We start from the raw sequence: 26,476 nt of genomic DNA, 5'->3' as shown, positions 1-26,476 counted from the left end.
AAAACCCAACACAAATTGTGATATATAGATATTTTTATTACAATTATCATCTATCTTAGCCTTATATTCCTGTTTGTACATTTATACAGATTACAATGATTTGCTTACAATACAGTGACCCATAAATACACCACTCAACCAGGCGTTTTAATACACACAGTGTTTCTCTTATGTTAGCGCTGCACAAGCCTGGAAGAAAACACATTTGAAGAGCTTGGGTCAGAGTCAATTTGTCAATAAATTTATGACCCCCCTCGTGGAAAAATGGCTCCGTACCATCTGCCAATAGTTAAATGTTAATGCCATTTTGGTGCAAAGCATGTCATGAAGTTAAGGGTATAAAAATAGCCATTTTGTTATTTTAATTCTACAATATATACATTAATATTTTCGCTGTTAAATAAACACAGTTAAGATGGTTTATAAATATGTATTACTCAAGAAAACTTTGTTACTTTACTGGCAGTTTGTAATGCTATGTGTACACTGTTGAAGATTCAGAAAAAGGACTTGTGTCTTAGACAAACACTTTGGTGAACTGAGTGCTGTGAAACATTTAATAGCAAACAGATTGCGTTTTTAACAGTGGACATGAGAGGCAGAGGTGAGTGGCAGAGCATTACCCAAAGCTGAGGATATGAGAGTCATGAAAGTCTATGAAATTATACAGTTTTTCCCCTTGTGCCCTCTCTTCTTTTTGGACTTAGTCCGTTGGCCATAAGGAGGAGAGGACATGCCTGCCACAGGGCTGGGCAAGTCATCAGTGTAGTAGTGTCTATGGGGCCTGGGCTGAGGGATGGGTTGACCCAGGAAAAAGCCTTCTTCCTCAGAATCAGAGGAGGAAGAAGAGCATGTGGAGCACCAGTCATCATCATCCCCATACAGCCCCAAGAATCTCTCCATGGCTGGGCCCTGTAGCCTGTAGTCTGACATGGCAGCAGGACTGGGGTGGCCGTGGAAGGCTTGGTGTCCCTTGGGTCCGAGGGCGTTTCCTCTATGGTCCACTTTGTAACACATTTGGGCCCTCTCCTTGGGCAGAAGGTTAAGAGCATTGTCAGAGCGAGACTTGCGACTGCGATGTCTCCTGTGGTGATGATGCTGGCGGCCAGATTGAGGTCCTTGGCCCTGCTCCTCAAAGTGGTACACTCTCCTGCGAGTTCGTTCACTCATTGGCGGCTGCCGCACGGGGAGATCGCAGTGATGGCCATTGTCCACCACGTCATCAGAGAATTTGACTTGCTGCGGCCGAGATTGTGAACGTGTCCTCCTGAGGGCAGGGACATGAGGACTGGGTCTGTCCTCCGGCAGAGGCACATCCTCTTCCTCTGGAACATTTACCTCCACCTCCTCCTGCTCAGACACAAGGCTCTTCAGGGAGTTTGCACTTCTGTGTAACATAGAGGAGTTGAGGGTTCCCATATTACTGGTTTTCTCACAGTCTTCTGTTTCCAATTCATGGAAGCCTTGCAGGGAATATACCAAAGGTCTGTCTTTACTATCACCATCTACTGAGGCCCCTGGAGAGGAGAGAGAAAAATATAAAATGTTTGGACATGACTGAAAAATCAATCATAGTCGTCTTGTGAAGGAGAAAGACAAATTAACAATAAGATCTGATGTATTGCGTCATGTCTACTCACCGGTAATATTGGAGAGCGCCAGTGAGTCCATAGAGTCTCGGACACTCTGATCTGTTTTCTTGAACTCGTCTGTGATACACTCCAAAGAGTCATTATACCATTGTGGATCCTCTCCCTGGAAGCCTCCTCCAGCCCCATGATCCAGCTCCAACTCCTGGATCTTTCTGCTGCTTGCCGGGCCTGGGTGGCTACCATAGGCTGAGTCTCCAAGCCCATCCTGTGACTGGGCCCAATACATGTCAGCCTGGTATTTCTTACTGGCCAGACTGCCCCTTCCTCCTCCACCACCACTGCCAGCTTTTGAGGATTCCTGCTTTGACTTGGCATCCTTTTCAGCGATCCAGAAATCCGTGGGTCTGGAGTCATTGGCTTGTTGGAAGACGCCATGTTCACCAAACTTTAATAGCAACTGAGTCATGTAGTCTTCATGCTCAGCCCACTCCTCCTCCTGGTCCTCAGGTGCCTCGGTCTCCTCACCACGTCCCCTCCAGAAATGCTCATCAGATAAGTTCATGTGTGCAAGCTTGTTGGTCAGGGTGTCTTCAGCGTTTCCACTGAAGCCGGGGAACTTATAGTTGACAGAGGGCGAGAAGAGGAGCGACTGGCGGCATTGGTCGGCTGAGCGACTGCTCTTGCCCATGCGCACGCTGCGGCGGGATTCACGAGAACGTGCTGACTGGAAGGCGGAGTCAGAGGAGTCAGAGGCATGGACATCTTCTCCGAGACTGCACGCCTTGGAGCAGTAAATGCGGCCCTGGTGTGGCAGGAAGGGGCAGCCCAGTAGAGAGCTCTTACACTGGGCACAGCTGAAGCAGCTCTCAGTCGCATGCCAGTGAAGCCCATCATAGGTCATCTGGGCATGATCAACACCTGGAAAAGGGTAAATTGTGAGATGGTTAGCAATAGTACTCCAAAAGCTGTATAAACACATTTTATTTTAACTCTAAAAAATCCCCATCTTACCAATGTGCTCTCCACAGGCTTCACAGTACTCTGCATAGAGAGACTCAAAACAGCCACAACAGTACGGTCTGCCGTCCTTCATGATGTAGCGCTGACCCCCCAGAACTGTCTCACATTCAAAACAGGAGAAGTGCTTCATGTGCCAATGGCGCCCCTCTGCCTCTGTGCACTCATCAGCAAAGATTATCTGTAGACATAGATGTAGACTGGATGAGACAAAACTGCCATCTTTGGCCTTCTTAGTTGTCCTCGGTCTATATTCTAGACAGTGGATGCATAAGATATATGTTGTTGCTCTCCTGGAGGAATTCTGAAAGGCCATAAACTTCAGATCTGGATGTTTTTCCTTCGCTACATTGTTTTCTCTCAGTATTTCAGTATCATGGCTTTACCTCGTCGCAAGCAGAGCAGCGTGGTTTAAGTAGCTCGGCATGGTGCCTTCCACAGTGGATCTTCCCATCATGGTAGAAGTAGATCAAATCCACCAGCAGTTCTCTACAAGTGGAGCAGGCAAAGCATGCGGGATGCCAGCAGAGCCCAGGGCCTGCCCTCGACGTGAACACTGCCATTTCTCCCCCGTTGATGTTTTCACCACACTGTAATATGCACACATGATCACATGGTTGATTATTACATCATGCAATTAGCTGCAATTCCCAAATATTCTGTGATAAAATCATCTGCTTTGGCTCAGAGCCCAAATTTGCTCCTAATGTAACACAAAGCCTGGCCCATAGAAACTAGGACATTGTATGACTTCCAAGTGTGTTGATGAGGGGGTAAATATGTGGCCCATCTGTGTGCCAGCTCATTGGGTTGTACCAGAGTGGCCGATTTGTTTTTCATTCATGACCCGTTTGCCTGACAAGTGGTCATATGAGGACATGATGTTTAAAATCAACTACACTGACTTTGGATAGAACAGGCACTTAAAGAGACAACCACTATGCGCTATAACAAGGGTTTATGGGCACTCTCTGGCTGCTCAACAATCAACGATGTGAATACAAAGTGAAACACTGTCATGAGACACTCCAAACCACTCAGCAGAGAAGACTTTTTTTTAGTCTGCATGGCTGCTTGTGTTTAAGGATCCTTTAAATAGCATGGTTCACACTAAAATGTTAATTTCAGCTTTCGCTCTGGGTTTTAGCTAAAACTGGATCCAGATCAGCAAATACTCGTGGAGGCAGCAAATCTTTTTTCAATACTGTAGTTGAAAAGGCTTTTGGATCTAAAAGGAATATGGGCTAGGTCCTTGACTTCAAGACAACTTCATACCACAACCACTCTCCCAGTCTTCTCCATATTTAAGTTTTGGAAATAATACAGACAAGACAGGGAACGTACATGCTCACAAATGCTGTTCAGAAGGTTGCGGGGCAGCAGTGTCACTGTGCCCCTCCCCAGTGCTTCCTTCTTCCTCTGGACACTGAACATAAGCAGCTCCTTCTTCTCCTCCTCACTAAGGGACTGGCAGTAACGCACCTGGGAAGGAAAGCGATATGTTATGGGTGAGAAAGATAATTTCACAATCACACTCTTTTACACCGTGGCTTTCTTACACTGATAATACTACGGCTGGGAGGGATATATTGCTAATTATTGGTCATATTCCTATTGTTAGCACTATAGCTGCTGTTATTATTTTGGTTGCTGTTTGTTTTGTCTCTCTCTCTGTCCAACCTCCACCCCGACAGAAAGCCGCCCACCTCTGAGCCTGCTTCTGTTCGAGGTTTCTTCCTGCCACTGTTGCCAAATAAAATTTCTGATGCTTGCTCGTGTGGGGATTCTTGAATTCCTGAATCGTTGGGTCTCTCTCTTACTTAAAGAGTTTGGTCTAGACCTGCTCTTTATGTAAAGCGTCTTGAGATAACGCTGTTATGAATTGGCACTATGTAGATAAAGATTGATTGATTGATTGATTGATTTTGTTCATGGTGCAAGTGACCTTTTCACATTACACCTTTTGAAAGTTCCAATTGCACCCGACTGTAGGCCCACAGTAAAAGGTTAGAAACTTAGGTAAGTCTGAGAGAGGGCAGAGTGCATACCAGAGCATGCTGAACAAAGGCAACTCTTGACCCCAGCTTGCCCTTCCTACACCCCCTACATATCTCCACCCACAGGCCCTGATTGAGAACATCATTTTTACAACAGGCCTTTTTGATGTTTCCCAAAGCCCTAACAAGAGGGAAAGCAGACGTTTACACAAACAAGGCCTGTGTTTAGAGTGAAATCAAGGGGTCGGGCAACAAAGGCAGAGAGACAGCAAAGTCGAACTGTGGTGCCACTGCGGTGGTGGCATCACATAAAGCCTCTTTCAACCAGCATCCCTCTCTCCCGCTGAGCAGTCCTCGTAAAAACCACTGCTATGACAGGAATCTTGCTGGTGGGGGCTCCCGGCAAACATCATAAAATCATCAAGTCAAAAGTCACATTGTGCCCACACTACATGTCTACAAGATTGTGGAACAAAAATCCCCCAGTGTGATGTCAACGTGAATGCCAGGGGCTCAACATTAGTGGGGTGGCATGGAGATGGTGGGCCTGTTAACTGCTGTGGGTTTAGTGGGCAGCAACAGATACGGCTGCTCAAACAAAATGGAGAGTGGGTCTTTTCTGCAGCCGTGGCATAAATGAGAGACATTTGCACACGCCCACACAAAATAGTCTCACCTCATTATCATGCGGTGGAAGTTGGTAGAGGAGCTGCTTTATTCTAAACTTCTCTCCCGGACTGTTCACATAGGGAATCTTATCCTCAGGCAGGCAGGAGAAATATAACTGGACCTGGAGAAATCATGGCATGGAGTTAGGAGATTAGACATTGGAAGAATCCTGACACAATCCCTCAAGAGACCCTCAAGACTAGGCACTAGATTTTTGTGACAATGCTTTAAAAAATGTATATATATTACTGATGATGATGCAAAAAAACTGTTTTAGTTGAACTGAGAAGTTCAATGAATTCCCACGCAAAGCAAATGAAAGCCATTCCAAATTTTATATTTTCAAGAATGCATGGTCATCAATCTGATCATAAAGCTGCTTTTTGGTTCCCACAGAAGTTTAGCTTTTTTAAAACCAAATTTTCATGCATGGAATTGCAGCAGTATATCTTTGTTATGATCTTGGGCAGAACAGCCCTTATTTATGAGCACCAATTCTCTTCCAAGAAACCAGAGAACCAACTCATTAATTTGTGATACGACACATTCTGGGACAGCTCTGTGTAAAATGTGTCTAAGTGACTTTGTCGAATCAAAGTGTTTGTTTGAGTCTTTCTTGACCCCCCCCCCTATCAGCTTTATTGTAAGGACAACACATAGCATGAGTTCTCTTTGATGATGGCACCAGAGGGATAATCTTCTTCATAAATCTGTGCTAAACAAGTCAAAACAGGTCACCGGGTCAAATCAGTTTAAAGGTTGTATTTCCCAGTCATATGCTTGTCTCTATAGGGACAGGACAAAGCAGCCTGTCACAGTGGCACTTTGACCCTTTGGGCTGACAACTGAAACTAAACTTTATGAGGGAGGGGCTATTACAGGCAGCCAGATAAAGAGGTGGGATGTGCTTGTTCTGTGTGTTGCAGTGGCTTCCTGCAGCTTTGGCCGTCTAATGTGGGGGCAGCAATTTACCCTGACAATCAACCCAACGTTTGCCCCCCACCATAAATTATGCACATTTTCATGCTGCTATTACCCCTCATCCAGCTCCTAAGGGGCTGGGGAACAGTCAGCCATCATCCAGGCCCTATGTGCCTCTTCACTGTAATGATGACCCATAATACACGGCCCATTCAGGGCAATGGCTGCAGTAAAGACATTACAGTTGACCCAGGCATTTACAAAACAAAAGGCCCTGCCTGCACGTTTGGGATTTAATGTTTTCTGTTGCTGCAAACCCATCTCTTCATGCCCATCTTCCCCTCATTGCTTCCATGTGTGCTGTTTAACAGGGACGTGGAAGAGAAGCACAAGAAGAAAAGAGAGAAGAGAGAAATAAGGAGTGAAGAGGAAAAATGCTTTGGGAAAAGTGCCACATCACACTGGCTGCCCCGCGGACACAACTAACAGCCGTGCCTGTGTTTGTGGAGGAAAAGGCTTGTTAAAAGAGGACTCCTTGATTCCTGATCCTGCCAGCAGCAGTACGCTCGACCCACCGAGTCCTCCTATTCACAGATCTCTGATAATCGCAAGCAGACTTGCCACAGTTTGTAAATAGAAATATACACATCCTGCCTGTAAGTGGCTGCCTGGTAGAGTCTGACAAGCCTGCCTCAAACAAAGGGACCAAGCAAAACTTTTATGAAATATGTAGCCTGTCCCTTAGGTGCCATTATCTAGAGGTTCTAGTTGGTTTGTTATTCACTAATGTGCTGAATAGCATTTATCTGGGCCAGGCAAATGGGCTAGAAGGGAGGTAAAATCAGGTCAGAGCTGTTTTTATTCTCTACCAGGAGGATTCACCACTGTTCATTGTAGTAATTTAGAGAAATAATGAGTGAAATAGGTACAACAATTAAAGAACAATATTGTGCTATAAGTTTTCTTTGTAGTACAAGAAGGTCCAAAATAAGCAGGCTTGTTTAAGGTCAGCTCAGACCTGACTCTGTAGGCTGGTAGACCGTTATAAAATCTATGAAGTTTTTAACTGTCTGGACTGTCTGTCTCTTTATTTCTGCCATTCGGGGTGCGTATGGGAGCGTGATTAGATTAGAGATTAGACACACTGGCCATCCATAGCCGAATTAGTTGAATTTCTGAACAGTTAAATACCTCAGTGAATATGGGGCTACATTTCTTTTCCACTACATCGCTAATTGTAAGTAATATTTTGCTCACCTGTTCAGGTCGAAGGCCAGGTGGCACCCAGGCGTACTCCTCCAGTGCACAGCCCGAGTCATCATCAGAGGTGGAGCTGCGTTGGAAGCCAGAGGTCAGCTTACTGACTTTCTGCTCCATCATCAAGTCCCGCTGGCGTGCCCCACCCTGGAAGCCAGCCGCCGACACTGCCGCACTCGCCAAGCTCATCAGACTCTCTTTTTACTAGACAGACAAAGCGAAAAAAAAAATGGTAGGATGGGGTGGGTGGGGTTGGGGTGAGGACAGGAAGAGAAGGGAGGATTGAAGTAGACAAGAAAACGAAATGTTGGTTAACAAGCCATTACATCAACCAGTCGCCACATAATGGTATCCCCACTCCATCTGATCCAGTTCTCTCATGTCAGTGCCATTCCCCTGAATGTTAACCACCGGCTGAATCACACCATCACTGTCTCTTTCATGAGGCCCACAGCCCCCCTCAAAAGCCCATTATGGCATCTGAGCAAGCTTTTCCCGGTTCACTTCTGGTGATGAGTCGACTTCATAAAGACACCCATAAAGAGAACTGTACCCTTTCACTGCTATTGTGGTGGCAGTTAAACATGTGCCCTCCTCATGTGGTTTTTGAGGATATAGAAACCATTAGGAAATTCCCTAAGCTTCACGAGGTGACGTCCGATCTCATTATAGTGACAATAACAAGCAGTTAGTTATTCATGAGTACATAGTGAGTTGCATACATGTATACTCAGTCTTGGACGATGCCTCAAAGGCACTCGCATTCCTTTCCTGCGCTGTAATTCAGTTTGCCATCAACTTAAAAGCAAGAACAACACCAGACACTGGCTGTTAAATCTTTAGGTTCCACCTTATCTGTGGAGCTAAGGTCTGAATGAGTCACCATTCAGCCTGCTGAGGTGCTACGTCATACTTTGTCCCAGGAGGGGCCACCACATGGGATCTGATGCTGGCTTGATCAGTTGAGCCTGAGGTCTGTATAAACACAGGCCGCAGGGCCACCATATGGGGAATGTCCACAAGCCTGGTCTCTCCCTTCATCTTGCCTTCTTCTTTGGACTGTTTGTTTTCCAACCTGCTGCAGTGAATGTCTCATCGTCCTTTCATCTTTAAGATGGACAGAACAATGTCCGACAGGTGAAGGAGTTGGATAGGGAGAGATGGATAGAGGGGCGTGTGGATGGATGGGGTTGACTGATACTCAGTGGGACACTGACGATGCAATGAACGGAGAAAAATAGAGCGAGGACATCAAAGACTGGCACAGTGTGTGTGGTAGCTGTGGTCATGATGCTTTTCTACACATCCACGCTTTTGGCATGACTGTACTGCAATAGCATCAAAGATAGGACTAAATAAACCATGGCAAAGCCTGATAAAATGTAATTTCATTATCAGCTGTAACTGTGAAGCAAACACACTGTATGTAAATTTTGCAGAGCAGCAACCACTGCGACCAGAGAGACTCATCAAGTCAGGCAAATGAGCCAGGAATACATTAAATAACAGTATTGATCTTGCTAATATTAGCCATAATACTACTGGTCAGACCAAACAAAGTCAGACTGTAGCGACAAAGCACCTCAATTTATTGCATGTTACTGCATTCATTTTTAAGAAGAACTGAAGATTGTGTTATTCTTTCTTTATGCCAAAAGGAAATGGCTCTGAGCTAAAGTTTGTGGAGCAAAGCAATTCAGACACTTTGTTTAGGCTAATTATGAATAATCGTTAGTCACTAGCCAAATCACTCCTATAAGCCTACTTCATTTCCTGAGCTGCTGTAAGATTTGCAGGACCGAGCAGACATGGAGATGATGAATGTGTGTGCAGTTGTGGTCATTTCTCACAGGCCAAGGGCTCTAGCTGAGATCAAATGGGAGCCCAGCCAGCGTCCAGCGGCCTGGCCCTTACACCACCTCCCCCCCAGCCTCCACCCCCTATGGCCAGCAAGGGCACAGAGGGCCGCGGAGAGACAGCTGAGAAAACCAGACACACTCGAGTGCAGCCTTTGAACACCGGCGTGACAGTAAAGGGGCCTGAAAATTTCAGCTCTCTCCTGGAATGATATATATGCCTGGCTGCCCCTGGGAGTGTGCAGCTCCTCTGCATACATGAAGAGGGAATGCACACATTTATGCTGACGCCAACACTGACACAGACATGCAAGACATATCGACACAGGCCTCTATGGGCCAAGCTGATCCACACACACACACACACACACACACACACACACACACAGCAACATAAACACCCTGTCAGAGTCAGCTGTATGCTCATGTGCCCTGCTTCTCATTTAGTGACGACTCTTTTTGAGACAGTGGCACACTGGACGCTCTTGTGGGTGATTAACTGCAGAGCCACGCGGCTGCTGGCCATTCATATCAACTCATCTTCCTCAAGGACAAGTCAGCCCCTGTGGCCGTGCCACTGCCAGCGCCAACTTTTGGAATTAAGTGTGATGGATAGTGGTGGCAGTGGATTCGTGGGCTTTTTTTGGAACTTGTGTCTGCATTGTGCCACAGAGTGTCAAGTCAGGCGAAATGGCTTATGACATGTCCCATTAAAACGCCTCTGATGTCCTGAACAATGGCGCCTTTGTGAAAGAATCCACTGAAGGCTTGTTCCGTCAAGAGCCTGTTTATCTCCCTTTAAGTCTTTTTTTTTTCACCTAAAGATGTGTTGTGTTATCTCCTCATACATGACAGTTAAAGCCCTCAAACCCAGATAACCTGTCTTCAGATGAGAGAGAGGGGCAAGAAATGAGACACTCTCTTGTTCTATTCGCATCTATTGACTTGCAAATGAGACCAAAATAACCTGCAAAAATGTGGCCTTGTCTGAGAGCAGCTTGGTTTCACGTGAGAGATAGCTAACTATAGGCAGGTTCAGTCAGGAGCCAAGAGAGTCAGACTTCACAGCTTCGCATTTTATCAGGCACAGACTCACTCATGCACAACATTTGTTAGAAAGATGTTTGCTTTCACATGTTGGCCAAGCCTCAGCGAGGATGTATCACACAGCCAAACCTGACTCACAGGAATGTCAGGCTTGAACTGCAGCCAGGCCCACAAAGAGGCATAAAGGATGTACATGGCTCAATGTTAGGCAAAGCCCCTTTCTCACATAACCACATCTGCTTGCATGCTAATTTTTCCTTTAGATGTCATGCAGTTCATTTCCTCCAACTTTGCCCAGAACGCTTCCTTAACTTTTTGAATGACAGAAGCACTGAGCCAACTAACTTAACCATGCTTATACTGACTTGCCAAGTCACTGACTCATCACTTGTGCTGGCTTTTTAAGATTTTTTCCCCCAACAAGCGACCTACGGTTTGTGAGATTAGTTTTTACTCTCCCCCTTCTCACAGTTCCACTTCCCCTGGCCTGCCCTCCTCCCACACTAGCCAGACCCCTGCAGTCCTGAATGTTTAACAGCCCCTCACTCCTTTGTAAAGGTGCTTGTTAACATGGCTTTGGGAGCTGCAGGCCTGCATATCTGACTGATCTGCCCACAGAGGGCCAGAGGGTGATGGGGGTGCTATAACACTGAGGCTAAAATGGGGTGAGTGACATGTATGAAAATGTTAATGTCTCCTGTTCCACAAAAGAGATGAAATGTAAGTCAAGGTGGGTGAAAGAGGGCAGCAGGGACACATGCTTACTATCAATGGTTTTCAGTGAATAAAGATTTCAAAACGTCCCACAAGATATTGGAATGAATGAAGAAGCCTGTGTTCAGGAAAAAAGTGCACAAAGACTGCGACAGTCTTCTGTTGCACAGAAAGCTTGTATTCCAACAACCTCTATATAAAAGGAACTAAATGAACTTGTGGGTGCAAACTTCATTCATCAAACAACAAAATAACCACAGATTTTTATTCACCCTTAAGAAAGCACTGCAGAGTCTCTGCATCATGTATTAACTACAGTGCAATGTTATTTATCACTGGGTGGAATACAAACGTCTCACAGGACCTCATACTATGACTGACTGATAAATATAGTCACCATTGACATTTTTAAGGAGTATTCAACAACACTTTAACCAGAGTCCCCTGAAAATCCAGACACTGAAGCACTGGATTAACAACCCTTGAGAGAATGAACAGGAAAAATAAGCAGCTTCTGGTCTGAATTACTGTCTATATTCCTCTAGGAAGTGGATGATGGACATGCACACAGCCTAGCACTGTGCTCTCTGTCAGTTTGGACTGGCTCAACATGTTTAACTTGGCTTCTGCGAGCTCAGCAATGCAGGATAGGCTCTACTTGAAGAGAAAAACAAGATTTTCTGTTCACAGTCCCTGCTTACTTGAGCTTCAACTCAGACCAATCTGTTTTTCTGTCAGACAAAATATGTCTTAACTTTAAGAAAATGTACAGTATATTATTCCTTCCCAAATACACAAGTATCTTCAAATGACAATCTGTCAGCTGTTTGCAATTAATATGTTGTATTCCTTGAGAAAAAACACGCAATCTAAGAAACTAACATTGTCAAACTGCAGGCCAGATCAGATTGGTTAGACATATTAGCCTGACATGTATTTTCTGATTTTCTTCTTGTTGAGGAAAAATTTGCATGATTCAATAAACCAGAGCAGAAAAACAAAACTTGGGATGTTCATTCATTGACTTTCTGTCTAGAGGAAATCCAATCATCTTAAAAAATGCCACAGTGGAAATGCTGCTGGAAAGTCTGAGTGCGGCTGACAAGGGAACCAGAGAGGATCTCAGTTCATGAGATGTGTTGAGGTGCTACATGGCTGGAGTTTAGTCAGCTTATTGAGGCCTCCTTTCATGGCCAGAGGAGTGTTTTTCCAAGACCAAATGGATGGGAGTGACATCCTCACAGAGATCTGCACTATGGAGACCACCTGCATGCGCTGGCCAGACTGAATTAAGACTCAACACACACGTGCTGCTGTCGCACAGCAGACATCAAACACATTTATATCCCAGTAAATTTAGTTTGTAGTATAAGGGACTTAAATTCAGCTCTTTGAACATCAGCACCCTGAATGATGACTTTGTCATATGAGAAAATCAGAAATTCCATGTATGCATGTGATGTGCTGTATGTCTAGAGAATCATGCAAAACACAGAGTAATAACTAAACCATCCTCCAATCAAACTAAATAACCGGAGAGCCTTTGTGTACATTTCTACACATCTAAACTTCATGAATCTGCATCAAAGTTGCAAAAGTTTATTTTATCTGGTACCAAAAGACAGTTCAAGACGAGTTACAGTGCAATACATTGACTTTCTCTGCCTCACTATGAACAAAGCAGATTCCTCTGAAAAAACAAATTACATTTTGAGTCATTTCCCTGCCGGCCTTACCTCAGTGTTGGTCAACTCTCCTGAGGCGAGCAGGAAAACAGATCTTATCACTACTATATCCAATCCTAGATTCTTCTCCAGCCTGTGGGCTCCATGTCTATGCAAGATCCTGAGAGCTCTAAATCCAGGACAGAAGCCAGTCAGCCGTCTCTACCAGAGCTGTCAGCACACAACAGCCCATATCAAAGCTAAGACTGTAAAATGCCAGGGAGATGTCTGTCTGAGTGTGTGGGAGAGAGTGTTAGAGAGGGGTGTGTGCGTGTGCGTGTACATGGAGGAGCTCAACCAGATGGTCATCCCACCCTTGTCTCTCTCACCCACCACTCCTCCTCCTCCTCCTCCTCCTCCTCATTCCCCCAACCCAGCCCTCTTAACCTCAGCCCAGCCCCTTAACCTCAGAGCAGCCAGTCACAGCAGGGAATGGAAGAGCGAGGCGTCTCTCCTCCGCTGACTCTCCCCTCGTACTTCTAACATATGCTTCCAAATGAGAACCACCGGTAGAGCTCCAGCTCACAGGAACTTTAAAGTAGGACATCAGTGATGGTGGAGCTCGTTTTACCACAATGACCGCCTCATCTCCACAACAGCTTTCACATGACATTCTTCTTTCTCCTTCGCTATCAACAGCTTAAAGATGTGGGGAAGGTGGTGAACGTTACAGTCAGGCTTTGGTTTCTCTGGTGGTTTGTCTCTCTTCTCTTGCGCGCTAAAATGTCACAAAGTTACAGAGAGCTGTTTGCTAACTACAACTTTGATTATAGAGTGATTGTTGGATAGAGTGAACAAAAGATGCTTTATTTATCCCACTGCGAATAATTGCTTCCTATCATCTACAACATCCTGGCTCAGCCTCACGTAACCCTGCACATGATGTCAGCAAGTCTAAATGAGTCCAGCTTTCAGGCCTATAACAGATGAAGGCCTAGACGAAGAAATCACTTTAAACCCAAAGCTTTTATAATCAGCTTAACATTGTCTCAGCGAGGGTTGAAAATGTCCAATATCGTTCAGATCAACTTCATTAAGTCATGCAAAATGCACAATTTAACTACATTATGGGAATCTGCACACTCACACTGTAATGTTAGGCTGAACAAAATAGTTGTATACTGTATATCATCAAGAGTTCACCAAAGTGCCACAGAAACATTATTCCCTTTTATTCCATTCAATGACGATTAGCTGATTGTTGCAGATTTATATTTTGTCAATTTTGATTATCAATGAATCATTTCAGTCATTTGAAAAAAAAAATTGACGTGCTGCTTTTCTCTGTTTTCTATGACAGTCAGCTGGATATCTTTGTCTTTTGTTCAGATAAAACAGGCAATTTCATTATCTTAATGTGCTCTGGAAATTTGTGTTTGGCATTTTTAGCTACAGCACTAATTCAGTTGTATGTGAATACCAAAAACAAAACAAAAAATCATTTAGTGAAACTCCCCGGGAAGGATGCCGTTGACCTCAGCCTCTCCTTCACCTCTGCAGGAATGTCAGAGCGTGATTCTCTTCCTGTTGCCTCAGAAAACAAAAGTGACCAGTTCAGGTCAAACTCTGGACAGTTGCACCTTTTGCATCCTTTTGTGGTTGTTTGGTTGCGGAGTGTTACTTTCTTCCAAAAGGACGTGTTTTATAGTGGACATAATTGTGTCTGAGAGAACTAAAAAGTTCATCCTTTTCAACACGGGTTTTTGCTGTAGAGGGTTAACATGCTTTAAGACTGTAAAACAAAGCAGTAGAACATTTTACTGGGAAGCAAGGAATCTATTAAACAGCTAGAATTGCCTTCTTTATTAACATTTTAGCAGCTGTTTAATTTTGTGGAGATGACGTCAAGGTGCAATTCTGTGAACAAGAACACATGCGTGAAGCATTTCCACTGTGGGGTTTTTAAGTGGGGCTGATACAGAGGTTCACAGAGGTCAATACAGTTTTGTAGTAATGAAACGGTTCGAAAAAAATACTTTCACAGCAGTACAAACGGAACGAACACCACAGAATTGTTGATTTACACGCATGGACACAGCAGTAGCTCAGTCCATGGAAACGAGAGATTAGCTGGTTCACCTCCTGGACCCTGTCGAGATACCCCTGAGCAAGGCACTGAACCCATTACTTCTCCCAGGACACTGCTACATGGCAGTCCATCACTCTACCATCTCTTCCCACATTATGTCTATTAGCTCTGTGTGTACATGTCTGTATTTCTGGCCTATTTGTGTAAAACTGAGAGAAAAAAGACATTTCCCAATAGGGGATTAATTAAGTAATTCTTCTTCAGGACAAAGACACAGCATATTCTATGATGTTCTACTGATATATTTAACTAAAATAGCAGGACATCATGGCCTATATCGGTCTTGCTTAATCATAATGAGCCAAAAAAGAAGGGCAACAACACGGCCACTCATTTCTTTTTTAACTCACCTGTGCCTCACTGACAGCTTGTGACTGAAAGAACACTTTTTCCATCCTCTACTGCCCACATACTTCACATTCACACCATAATGTGATGAATAATCACAGTGTGGGTGGTGAATGTTAAAAACAACGCTTTGACAGGCTGATGTTCCATTTTGTGAAAATAAAATCAGTTTTATCCAAAACAGAATATATGACTGAACAAATTGATGACTGATAAACACATACTGTAGGTGTGTGTGGGCGTGTGGACAAAGCCATTGTAGCAGCCAAGGCCAGGAAGGAGAGGCACCCTTTCACAGCAAACTTCAGGTCTTTGTCCTGGTCCTAAAGAATCTGCACCCTGCTCCATTAGCAATTCTGAGAGGTGAGGGACAAAACAGCATCCTGCCTTTGGGGTGGGGCAGGGGGGCATTCATGAAATGCAAAGTTAAGAAGATGAATTAATCTAAACGAAAGTTGAAGAGCCTATTCATCGCCACCAATATGGTTAACAAGATTATACTCAATTTCCCCAAAATTAGCATCTTGTTTAGTCAACATAAGATTTTGCTATTTTTAAATGGTTGCTTCTCATTTCAAAGGTCCAAAGAAAAAAAGCCAAATGACAGGTTTAAAAGTTCAAAGACGCTATTGCAGACATCTTTGAAGTTCAAATATGGGGGCATCTAATACTGAAATTCCAAAAGAGAATCAGTGGCCTTTGACAATGAACTATGGTGAGGACAACTATTTAAAGGCATCTGTGGATTATCTTTAATCTCTCAAAAAGGAACCTGTATGTAGAACAACAACACCCCGACTCTCCCTGTGACCGTACAACTCTATAGTTAGAAGTAGCTGGCCACACAGTTCAAGGCTCACCTCAGATAGTTGAATAATATTAAGTTGGACAAGTCATGCATCCCTGACCTTTGACCTTAGAGAGCACCAGATGACCCATAAATCTATGGCCCCGGGGCTTTACGGCCCATTCCCCTGTCATAGTCACAACGACCTGAACAGCACCTCACACCTGGTCTGCACCTTCTCACCGCTGTAAAAAGAAGAAGAAGGAAAAAAAAAAAACGACGCCTTGTGCTAGCGGCGAAGTAGTCCATGACCAGCATGCCCTGACAATGACAGGACAGGGATGATGATCATCAGAACCAACGCCTGACGATAAAGCCGCATTCTTCTCTGGTCCAAACACGTCCTTGAAGAAGGGGACCCATAAAACAAAGCATCTAGTCAAAGCTGAATGCCGTATCTCACAGTAAGAATGTAATACCCATGTGAAACATCGTTTAAAGATAGACACTAACCTGAATTAAAGAAACCTGTTTAAACAAGACCAATTTGAGTCCCAAAAAATGCCATAAATTGAGGTAACAAAGGGGCCAAAGGGAAGGTCAGTCTCTAACTTAGCGTTATTGATGACCATTGTTGAGAACATCTCACACTGGTGTGTGAGCTACCTTATAAAAAGTAGGCATTCTCAAGGTTTAAATGACTTGCCAACGGGTATTAGCAGAACACAGGCCCAACAAAAGCCTCAGTTATAAAGGCCAATAAAACCCTATCACTCTACTGTAACAACAATCCTTTTTTACGCCTTGAAAGAGGGAGGAAAAGGTCAACTGGTGGAGCAGTCAGCGCATTGATATTGACTTAGCTAGATTGGCGCTGACAAACTCAGGTCAGACTGTGGGCTTGTTAGCCCTATAACCCTCACATAACCCCTTTTACTGTTTCACTTTGACACATTGGAGGCAGCTGAGGGCAAGACTTAGATCTAAGCTTAGTTTCTGACAAGAGACATTTGTAGAAATTAAAGAGAAATATCTACTCACTTGACACTTGACCTTACTAAAGATCACGTGTTACGGACGAGAGCTGAATAGGAAAAAGGAAACAAGGAAATGATTCAAAATTTATTGGACTAATGGTAATGAGATATGGTTCCATCTGAACTTTTCAACTCTGACTGAAAATCTAATTGTCTGACTTACCAAACAGCAAGAAATCCAGAGTCTCTAACTGAGCTGTCTGTGTTTAATTATTAAATTACAGTATGGAATGCCATCATAAAACCAACAGCATAATACTTGTCTGGCAGATGATGTCAGTTTGAATGGGCCTGATTTCATGGTAGTAATCTGTGCACATATTACTTATCTAACCATTTGTTTCTGCTTTATTTAATTCGGTGAAACCCTGTTGTGTCATGTATGATGTAATGCAACATGCATGTCCAGTTTCTGTGGAGTAGCCTGTGATACATGACATAGCTCATCTCTGCTGAACGAAGCCCGGTGTCTGCACAGAGGTTGTGTCTTCTCTCTTAACAGAAGCACACCTCTGTCTCACTGTTTTGCCAAACATGGCAGAGATGTACGATTGGGACAGCTCATATTTCACCCTCAATTTGACACCCTCTCACCTAGTTGTAAAAGCTGGACCTCATTGGGAACAATGGGAAGTGGAGCTACAGAGCTCCTGGGGCTGTTAAAGGGAGGAAGCCCCTTTATTTGAGGACACTATAACTCAACAAAAGCCTGTGGCTGTCTACACACAGAGCGAGCCAAGGATGAATGGGCTGCTCTTACACTACTCACTTGCACTGACAAAAGCACTGGATTAGCAAAGGGCAAAGCCTGTCATGTGTGGTCTCAGTGCACAAACTGGGAAGAATATAGACATAAAATTACCAAACAGCTCTATTAACACCTTAAACCAACCAACAGGTCTCTGTTCATGCCACCGTTTTTACTTCTACAATAAAACCTTAAACTTCTTTCCATGACCACGAAAGCTGTCAGGTTTTCCATACCTTCATTATCATGCTGTGTGAAAAGTTTGATCACTCCTGTTGAAACAGCACCCCATCAGTGTGCAGGTTCAACACTTGTGACCTTTAAGACCGCACTAAATTTTTAGCTTATGACCTCACACTTTCAAAAGGTCCAACTCACACACTACTTAAACTTCACACTTCACACATCTGGGCTTTTGTCCTCAACTTTCCTAGAAGTTCAACTGTATATCCTTCATATGGCAGAAAAGTATTTCCTGTGCGTTTCCAGCCCCGGGCTCTAACGGACACATGAATGAGACCGCCGTAACAAAACAGGCAATAATCGGACATGAGTGCTACGAGCAAGTCGTTGTCAAAAGAGAGGATGCAGTTTTTTTTTTTTTTCTTTTTAAAGAAAGAGAAAGTTGGCAATTCCCACACGTGGAAGCATTTTACTGAGCCGCACGGCTTCAAAAGGCAAACCATGGAATCCAACAATACGCTGAAACAGTTAAGAGCTGCTCAGTCAGGATCCCACTAATGATTAACATTCCTGGAGAAACACTCCGTTACAGTCTTTTTAGAGCGTCCTAATTAAACACATGCTCCAGTGCCACAGCACAGAGGGAACTCTGACGACTGAGAGCAGGGATGCTTCTTTCCAGCTCTGCTTAATTAGATACAATTTAAATCATTAAGGTGGTAGTAAAAACAGCAGAAAGAGCAGAGGAGGAGAGGCCCAATGATCTCCTCCCTGAGGCTCCCCGTTGCTCTGATGTTGTTGACCCTTTCACCTCCACATGTGACTCACATTCAAATGTACAGAAAAAGATTCATTATGAGATGTCCGACTGGAGATTTATTTTTGTTTGGCTTTGACAATATATTGATACTGGTTGTACTGGTACTTTGCCAAATGACAAAGAGGTTATTTGTGTTTAGAGGTCCTACATCGTGGGAGGCAAGCTGATATCTGATTATCTATGCATCTGTTTGCCACATTGAGTTGCCTTTCTCTGCGTTGATATGTTGCCTATAGATGAACTGCTTTGACACCATCTTTTTTGCAGTCATAAGTAAGTGATGAGGTGGGATACCAGAATGGTGGCAGGTATTGCGAAACAAGTAGAGGAATAACCTAAATGGTAAAACCTGATAGCACTTTGACTTACAAGTTTGTATAGAGCCTTGGTGCTGGCGCCATTTACATGGCACGGACCATGTAAGTGAGACCTCCCCCATTTGAGTCTCACTTGGAATCTTGCATTTGTTGTTGTTGTTGCATGTCATTTTCACCCCTGAACTAGGAGCGACACTTATCCAACTTTTCTGATCAACAATCCTGATCCCCCAGTTCTGTGTATTTGCTGATAGTGACTCCGATCCTGTACCAGTGCTCTCATATTCCCAAATTTTAATTCTACATATCTCACTGGATTTCTTTTAAGTGATATTTTATTCCTATGTACAGTAAAAGGAGGCTGGGGACTGCTGTGGCACTAAAACCTTTCTGATTTCAAATTCAAGATTCATGCAATGGGAATTTTGAGATGGAAGTTAGGCAAGGAAGGAGTACAGAAGTTTGCCTGTGATTGCAGATGTGTGTGCTGTGAGCGGTGTCTGAATGTGTCTGTATTCAGGTCCAGTGAGATTCAGTCTGAAGTCCTCTGGAGGCCTCACTCAGATTAGTCGATATACAGGCCAGACATTGGGTTCATTAGTGCCTGGGATCTGTGTGTGAGTGTATGGATTTCTATGCGATGGAAAAAAAAGACACGACAGGCTCCCTTATCATCCCCCAAATTACCAGTCCTCCAGGACTGAGCCTTTTCTTAGAAACCTCACTTGTAATACGCTTGTTTCTGCCAGTATCAGTGTGTTATTTTTGGAGCTGCTAATACTGAGGTCACTAATGACCCCAAACTATTTTCAGTCAGTGTCATGGGCCAACATAAAGGAACATGTGACAGAGTGGGCATACATGAGTGAGTTTTTAAAAATAATAATCCTTTCTATATTAGCTGTGAGATGCCTTTTCCTAAAGTTTTTCTTTCTTTCCAGCATAATAAAACATTCTCCTTGGATGGTCAAGTGTGTGTGTGTGTGTGTGTGTGTGTGTGTTTGCCCATAGACAGGACACGTGCGCACAGATGTACACATCTGGTGAGCCACTGCTCTTGTTTTCTTTGGGAGCCCAGCCCCTAACAGGAAGACAGTGCGAGCATAGCAAACAAAAGCCCGGCTCTTTGAACTGGCCTCTCACTAGGAGCTGCCGTCAGGTTGTTGTGGCCAAACGAACTGTTTCTGTGTCAGCTCAGTGGGCCGCAGGGTGCTGCTCTGCAAGATATGTCCTCAGTTAGCCTTTGTCAATATTGACCCATCAGTATGTCACCCTATAACATCTACCTTCACTGTGATGTATTTCAAACTGGTGATAATACATTCCTTCTGTGTGAAGTGGTGAATTATGTGAAATCACAAGGTAGCAAAGGCAAATAATATTTTTTGATTAAGAACAGACATCAAACTATGTTAAAACCAAAAAGTGCTTTATTGAACTAATCTGGATGGCTATAAACAGACACAATTAGGTATTTTGGCTTTAACTTGTCTTTACTTGAGTTATAAATAGAAGCATTACCTGATTTGGGTGCACTGCACTGACGTTAAATGTTAAAAACACTCCATTCTAACACCTTGTAAATCCAACTGTATTATCATGTTAGACAGACTTCCTCTTTGCATGAAATTACTTTTGCTCTATCACAACCATCTTAAAGACAAGAGCATTAAACTATGCATAAGATAGATTCACAGTGGATCCAAATGTTATTTTGATCTTGATAAGCTTAATCGAAACATATGTCAGTTGTAAATTTCGAGGCAGCGTCACTGGATATCTAACCCTAGTCCTGGATAACTGTTATTTATTTCAGTGAACTTTGTAAAGCACTGTGAGACAACTCTGTTGTGATATTGGGCTATACAAAATAAATTGAATTGAATTGAATAATAATAATGTCAGAGTGCAACAGCCACATTAATTCAGTGCTCCAGATGAAGTGAGAGGGGGGTCTAATGTTTCATTATGAATGTGAGGCATGTGCTTTAGTACATATCTGGTGGTACACAGAGCACTCGCTATTCTTGGATGGAAGATCCCGTTAAGGAATTATGTTGCAATTAGCACACATAAAAAAGAGAAGAGTTTAAATCTTTTCCCCAAAGAACTGGAGGGGGATAATGTGTTGATTCATTGTTTTTGTGTTCCTGTTAATCTCCTTATGATGTATTTTAGGACCTAATTTAAATGAGTTATTATAATTAAATCCAACAGTGTGTAATTTGGGAGTATGGCCAAACTCTTGTATGCATAAATTTGCTTCCTAATTAATGGTATTGTGAAATATGACAGGATCAAAGTTTTGTTTAGTAAATGTTCAAAGAGGAATATCCCGACAGACATCCAACAAAAGTCCCTCCCGTCTGTAACTGTAACCTTTCTGAAGAATGTCAGAAAATACCTTTATTGTTGGTCCAAATATCCCTTGCCCTGCAGAGTCCATTTTTAAACCTTGTTAACCTTTTCCATATCATCCACACTCACTGACTCCACCCCTGTGACAATGCCAACAGGGCAGGAGGAACAAGAGCCACAGGAAGGAGGAGGAGGGAGTGTGTGTGTGTGTGTGTGTGGGGGGGGGTGTTTTGCATATTTCCAGCCGTGGGTCCGGAAAGCTTTAACTGAATCCCCTGTTGTGTCCTGGGGAAATGAGCTGGGCTTTTTAATGACTATCTCAGGGTAATATGTTTTCTTTTGCTTCTAGCCGTTGATGCTGTGATTGCTTGATGGATCCCTATAGATGTGGAGGACAGAGGAGAAAAACATGCCCTCCTGCAGGCAGCCATGTCTGTGTCAGTTTGGGTCAGGCAAACTTTCCAAAAAACTCTATCACCAAGGTTGCTGACATTTGGCATCTCTACATCTGTTATTCCCCTTTATCAAAGACAGACATGTTGATAATAACCAGTTTTGTAGCGCTGCGCACCAGGGTTATTATCCAGTCGCCATCCAGAGCTGAGCATCATGCCTATACATAGTGGTGATAATGAAACATGTGTGTCAAGTACGACTTTCATCATCGTGGTGGTCTGATGGTTAGTCCCGCAATTATGCCGTGTGGTTACCAGAGATCTGCTGGGGCATTAAACTTCAGTGTGAGAGCCAAACCCGTTTTCCTCTAGCATCATCCTGCAGCTCCTAATAAACAGAGTTGTGCCTGGAAGCGCTAAATCACTAGCTACCTTTAATCACTTTAGAATAATGCTTAGCATGTGGATCCAATGTGTGCCACTGCTGCAGGCAGATCCCACTGACTCTCATACATGATGCCGTTTGAAAGTTACAGGAGGGGGAATTTTACTGCATGGCAAGCACAAAGATATAATCTCTCCCGCAGACAGCAGCATCCACAATGGTTATCCCAATCTTTGTAACCGCGGTGTAACAGTGCCCTAAATTTGACCAGCCAGGCCACCGTCCATTGAGCCAGGCCCAGTGACCACAGATTCAGAGACCACCGGCGTTTAAACAAGCCATACTTCATCCAGCCTCCTGCCAACCTACCACAAACAGTTTACAGTCAACGTGCTCTGCTCTCTGGAGTTTGTCTATGGCAACCCGACTCCATGCCACATCTCCCCATCCAGAGCCATGAAAGACTGGCCTCCTCTGACAGCTCCTCACAACACACGGCCCTGTCCTGGTCTGCTTTTAGCCCTGCTGTGGTGAGCTGGACCACGTCTGGGGATAAAAGGCTGCCAGAGTGTTTGGCTTGCTGGCGATTTACACGGACGCGAGGGTGATTCATTCTAGCTTTGCACAAACAGGCCTCTGTGTACATTTCACTGGTACTGGGCTTTTAAATCAACAGTGGGGAACGTATACACACGGGCACTGGGACTTACATTCTGCTCATTCACACTCAGCTGGGTGTCTGCTGCACACGCATACACTCTCCGACACCTACAGACATACACACACATAGGTGACCACTTTGTCTCTGTTCATCTGCTTCTCTCGGACAGACAGACGGACACACACACACACACACACACCACTACATGCCCCACTGTTTATGTCTGAGACTGGCTTCATGTGATTTGTCTCCACCTCCACCGTGCTTGCTGTGCACTGTTCACTAATGCAATGGCACACAGTTGTGCTAATGTTACAGCCAGCTCCCCTAGTTAAAAGGTGCATTATGAGGTGCTCATACAAAAAACAGACCTTTTTCTGCCCAGTCCTAAAACCTCCAGCCTATAAGCACTTCGATACTAAGAGAAACACATTCCATATTTATTAAATGGGCAAATTGGCCAAACTGATCTGAACTGTTTCCACTGCTGTGTCCAAGAAAGTTTATGATAGGACCTGCTATTCTATTTCCCTCCTATGATCCAACACAAATCTAAAAAAAATAAATGTTTTCAAAGTCTTTTGATTCTATTAGTGATACCTTTGATTCACTTGGACGCTTTGGAAATGAGACGTGAACAAGCATGAAATGTGGAGCTGCTCCCAAAACGCCGCTTGTAAATCATTTAGGTTATAAATAACCTAATATTCAGAGAGAATTCTCACCTGCAGCAGATCAGTGAAAGGATAAGCACATCTGCCCTAACATACACCCTGCCTGATAGATCATCTAAACATTAAATGACTGCAGCTATGAGACCCAGATTTCAGCAGATATACATTATGTTGATCCATCCAATAACATTTACAGTAAAATGCATTTAAATCAATGATCAAGTGTTGATTGATTCGATCTCAGATGTAGGCCCACATACCCTGACTGTAGTTATCAGAGCTTACAATGAAAGAGTTAAAAATAAAGAAAAGGGCTTGTGTTGACCAGCTGTCCTTGGAACACAAAACTCAATATATATATATATATTTTTTTATATATATAAGTCTCTCTTATTTGAATAAAAATGTGAAGTAGTTCAAGTTGTAAAAACAAGGCTACTGTCGAGTGTTTGTGACTCCTGGGCAGTGAAGGCGTCAACCTCTATTCTAGCCACTAGATGACACCACCACCCTGGTTCTGTGCTCTGTCCGTGCTGTATCTCTGTGTGCAACACTCACACTCACTCAGAGTATTTATTTCTTTACCGTCTTCTTTTAAGGTCCACTGTCCCAAGAACAAAAAAATATATACATGAGGATGATTAAGGATGCTGTAATCACGGATGGAGGTGATCATGTTTCCAAATGCCATCTGGTGCAATTACAGCAGGTTTTGACCTGGTGAGCTACATTTTGAAGTGGCATTGTCGACACTGTGCAGAACCTGCAGTTAACCTTCCTCCTTTGTACTGTCAAAGTGCTCCGAGCTATAATGATACTTATTTACATCCATTTTCATTTGCGTTGTCCTGCAGTACCTCAAAATGACTTCACTTAATCTATCAAATGTGTCCAAATAAAGACCACGGCACCTTTTGGGTCTTTCCTCTCACCCAGTTGTCAGGGATCATACTGAACTGTCCTGGAATCAGTGGCGTCCTGTTATTGTCAGCTGTGGCCATAGTGACAGATTTCAGGCCAGTCTGACGCTGTGCTCTTTTGCTCTTGGCCTGAGCCAACTGGGCCTGTCCCACTGTCAGCCCCCACGAGAGCATGCAGAGGACTTAATGGCTTATGGTGCTGTTTACTGTGTTCCTATGAGAGCAAAATATTATCTTAGACAGCCTTGGTTAAATATAACAGTAACTGCTCTCCTGTGCCTTGTAGCTTTAGCACCTTCTATCACGGCTGAGAATGGAAATGTTTAAAACTTGAGGGTGTGTCACTGTTCAGCAAAGGAAACACTTTATGGCATGTTTAGCTCCACAAGAGGTCCATAAAGAGAGATGAATTCACTCAAGCAGCTTGCAGGGTTGTTTTTATGTAAAAAGCTGACTGCGCAGCCAGAATGGCCATCATTTAAAGGCTCATGCTCAGTCTTTAAAGCATTCACTAAAGTTAGGATATTTCTGGACGTCTTTTTTTTAAAAAGATTTCATTCGTTTTTTAAGTGATATCTAGAAACAAAGCAGAATAGTACAGATCACACTATCAAGAAGATGAAATCTGACCCATGAATTTTCTTAAAGCAAGTTGATTTGCCAACAATTTGCCAGATGTATTCACTTACTTTGATAAAACATTTCAGGACTACATCTTTACTACATCTACATTAAATGACTTCCCAGAGTGGATATTTTTTGGTGAAGGCCTTCTCACCTTGTTTATTAGGGTTAGAACTGAAAAAAAGTGAGAGTGCCTGCTCTTACTGTACGTGGTGTGATCACATTCCCCCCTCGCTCAACAGCACTCTTGACAGCTATGGATCCCTGCAGTGGCGGACGAGCAGCGGTCACGGAGCGCCGACCAGTTGTCACCAAAGTGACAGGCGACAGCTGAGTCCATACATCTGGAGGCCCCGGGGACTCCACTCCTCCTCCCACCCCACGTTTCTAACCAAGTTTTTTCATCGTCAGAGAAATGAGGTTTGCCTTTCTACACGCGCAGTGAAAGTGAAGCGTGTCTCTTTGGAGATGTTGCTGCGTAAAAGCGCAAAGCAGCTCTGGAGGACCAGAAGATTAAAGAAAGTTTGGTGACTTTCTGTGCCGACACTAGAAGCAAGTGACATTTGTGTACTGATGGAAGCTGGTTTGTTTTAACTATGTATTGTTCAAAGTGCCTTTCCCCCCTTATTAAAACCACCACATTGAGGTCCGAATCTACAGTTTTCTTTACCACTGCATCATTTTCATAACGTAAAACCTGATAATAAAGTCTGAAATATAGACTGGTGCAATCATAGGCAGTGTAATTCTTTAGAAGCAGACAAATTAATGTCCAAAAACAACTGTTAAAACACGCTAAATGACTTGGTCCACTCACCTCCAAAGCGTTCAGTCGCTGTAAACAGACTATCCAGAACCAATATTCCTGAAGTGAGAAAAGCGATTCACGCTGCGTCTCATTGGCATAAGATGAAAAGTCCAGAGAGGGAGCACCACTGTGCCGCAAAGCTGAACCCCGAGCTGTGCAAAGCGATAAGCTTAAACTCCAGATACTGGCTGCATTGGAGAGGGGCGCTTAGAGAGAGCCTTTGCTGACTTCACCCACTGTCACCACATCTCATTTCAGCGGCGCACGGTGCGCTGTGGTGCTCCCTCTCAGTCACAGTGAGATGACATTAGCGTTGCTCCCTGCCTATTGGCTTAAACCAGCAGCCCCCACCAATCCTGATGAGACGGACCCGTCTGGAGCACAGTGGACAAATACTTCTGTGAGTTTAACTCCTGCTGTTGCAGTGGGGAGTTTAAGAAGAACTGTTTGGGTAATTTAAGTGCTTGAAATCTACTAAGTGACTTAATCTTCCTCTGTTGCCTTTTCCTGTATAGCCTGCCCTTACCT

At 43.8% G+C, this 26,476-nt stretch overlaps 1 protein-coding gene across 1 annotated transcript; it reads right to left on the bottom strand.

Moving 5' to 3' along the window:
• Positions 1-64: 64 nt before the first annotated feature.
• Positions 65-26,133, bottom strand: prickle1a (prickle homolog 1a). The gene is made up of 8 exons (XM_070830269.1): positions 25,958-26,133; positions 7,454-7,657; positions 5,283-5,396; positions 3,954-4,091; positions 2,996-3,199; positions 2,604-2,790; positions 1,641-2,510; positions 65-1,517 (listed from the first exon to the last, which is right to left on the bottom strand). The coding sequence occupies exons 2-8, from the start codon at positions 7,640-7,642 to the stop codon at positions 655-657; spliced, it is 2,565 nt and encodes an 854-aa protein (XP_070686370.1). The 5' UTR covers positions 7,643-7,657; positions 25,958-26,133; the 3' UTR covers positions 65-654.
• Between the last annotated feature and the right edge of the window lie 343 nt (positions 26,134-26,476).

The sequence above is a fragment of the Pempheris klunzingeri genome, chromosome 5 (genome assembly GCF_042242105.1).
Source record: "Pempheris klunzingeri isolate RE-2024b chromosome 5, fPemKlu1.hap1, whole genome shotgun sequence".
NCBI classification, from domain to species: domain Eukaryota; kingdom Metazoa; phylum Chordata; class Actinopteri; order Acropomatiformes; family Pempheridae; genus Pempheris; species Pempheris klunzingeri.
The sequence above is the reverse complement of the archived record's forward strand: the minus strand, read 5'-3'. Positions and strand labels throughout refer to the sequence as shown.

Coding starts and splice junctions, on each gene's coding strand:
- prickle1a (XM_070830269.1), bottom strand. CDS start 7,642: ATGAGCTTGGCGAGTGCGGCAGTGTCGGCGGCTGGCTTCCAGGGTGGG. Junction 3,200..3,953: donor TGAACAGCATTTGTGAGCAT/GTACGTTCCCTG, acceptor TGCATATTACAG/TGTGGTGAAAACATCAACGG. Junction 2,511..2,603: donor AGCCTGTGGAGAGCACATTG/GTAAGATGGGGA, acceptor ACCCTTTTCCAG/GTGTTGATCATGCCCAGATG.